This window comes from Atta cephalotes (assembly GCF_000143395.1).
Source record: "Atta cephalotes unplaced genomic scaffold scaffold00021, whole genome shotgun sequence".
In the NCBI taxonomy this organism is placed as follows: Eukaryota; Metazoa; Arthropoda; class Insecta; order Hymenoptera; family Formicidae; genus Atta; species Atta cephalotes.
The window spans coordinates 692,131-693,745 of NW_012130085.1; the positions used below are offsets into that span (position 1 = coordinate 692,131).

The 1,615-nt window shown below is 26.0% G+C and overlaps 1 protein-coding gene across 1 annotated transcript in view; it reads right to left on the reverse strand.

Moving 5' to 3' along the window:
- Positions 1-170: 170 nt before the first annotated feature.
- LOC105619326 (motile sperm domain-containing protein 2-like) overlaps positions 171-1,615 on the reverse strand; it is a 3,004-nt gene continuing 1,559 nt past the window's right edge. The window contains exons 5-9 of the mRNA XM_012200846.1: positions 1,201-1,276; positions 1,009-1,118; positions 695-898; positions 444-575; positions 171-353 (exon numbers count right to left, since the gene is read on the reverse strand). Of these exons, the coding sequence (XP_012056236.1) occupies positions 171-353; positions 444-575; positions 695-898; positions 1,009-1,118; positions 1,201-1,276 (705 nt within the window). The remainder of the gene's footprint in view (positions 354-443; positions 576-694; positions 899-1,008; positions 1,119-1,200; positions 1,277-1,615) is intronic.

Consider the following 1,615-nt stretch of genomic DNA (forward strand, 5'->3'; position numbering starts at 1 on the left):
CATAGATCTTTTTTTGGAAGAATAGAAAACATATAAAACTTTAACATGTAAATATTGTGTAATATAAGATATTTCTTATCTTTACATGATTGTAGATTCAATTTAAAGATTTTCTAATTATTTTTTTATAATATATCAAAGTTGTTATTACAAACACTTTAAAATATGTCTTAAGTATCACGAGGAATCCGGCAGGATTTTTGCTGATCAATCAAATTTTTAATATCCACTTGTAAAACATAACCCATGAATATTGCCATTAAAATCGTCAATATTATTGAAATTAGAAGCATATATTTTACAATAACGATTTCACTGTATATATTGTTATTGTGTTTTTCTAAATGATTTATCTGCAAATTATTACAATGCATTAGTATTTTTAGAAACGATTATTTTAATGTATACTTAGAAAATTAAGACTGCAATATTAAGTCACATACCTTAGAAGAAAATGCATCAATATGATCATTTCCTGCTGTTGCAGAAGTTAGCATAGAATGAGATTTTTGTGTCTCGCTATTTTCAGCACCATCGCAACATCGTAGTTTGTGCATTTCTGTCGCCTTTTCAGACTATAAAAGGACAATATCACTATGTGAAAGATCTTATCTAACAATATTTTAAATTTGAAGTTGTTGATATATTTTGATCTCAACATAAAAACATATATATTAAATCAACATTAATTTACCTTCCAAAGTAAATTCAGTTCCTGCGTTGTAGCAGTGTTTGTATTTTTTAAGGGGAAGCACATGACTAGAAATCGATCGTTGTTTAATAGGCCACGTATATTATAGCCAGATTGTAATACAACCATAACGGTTCTTTGTTCAGATGGTTGCAAAACTCCTGAACTTGGCCGTACTCTAAATTTCTCAGGTGATGTTGTCTTTATCTATATTATATTATATAATATATTATATATTATATAAATTACCACACCTATGTTAAGCTACATTTCTCAGTTGTTATTATTATAATAATCAAATAACAATGTCCATGTACCTTATAAGATAAAGATTTATCAATTGTAATATTCTTAAGTGTAATTGTCCCAGTGACATCATTTCCATCTTTATTAAACGTAATTACTTCCGTGGGTTCTATAGATAACACTGAAGCAAATATAATTTATTTAAATAAACCTTTTATATATTGTAGTGTGACGTAACAAATTTGTATGTAAATTTTACATACGTTGTTCTTCATTGACTTGGTCCCCAATACTAGTCGAACTTTGTTCCGTAAGTGGTGAATTGTCTACAAAGTGTACCTAGAAAATATATAGAGTATGTTTAAAGAAATAATATATTGGATAGAAATGCTTTATAAGTAATTTAATATACATCTTCTACGTATTCCATTTTGTTCAATACTTTCTTTTTCGGAATAACTAATTTGAAATAGAAATGATGTTGAAAACAAATCAATGTAGTTAACAAAAGAACAATAACAGAAAAAAGAATATAGTGCAATGACAAAAAAGCATAATGAATTTGACACATCAAGTAAAAGCAATATCTTGTTTTAATCTTATTCGTTTTACATATAGTTATAGCAATGACNTAAAAAATATAATATATATATATATATATATATATATATATATATA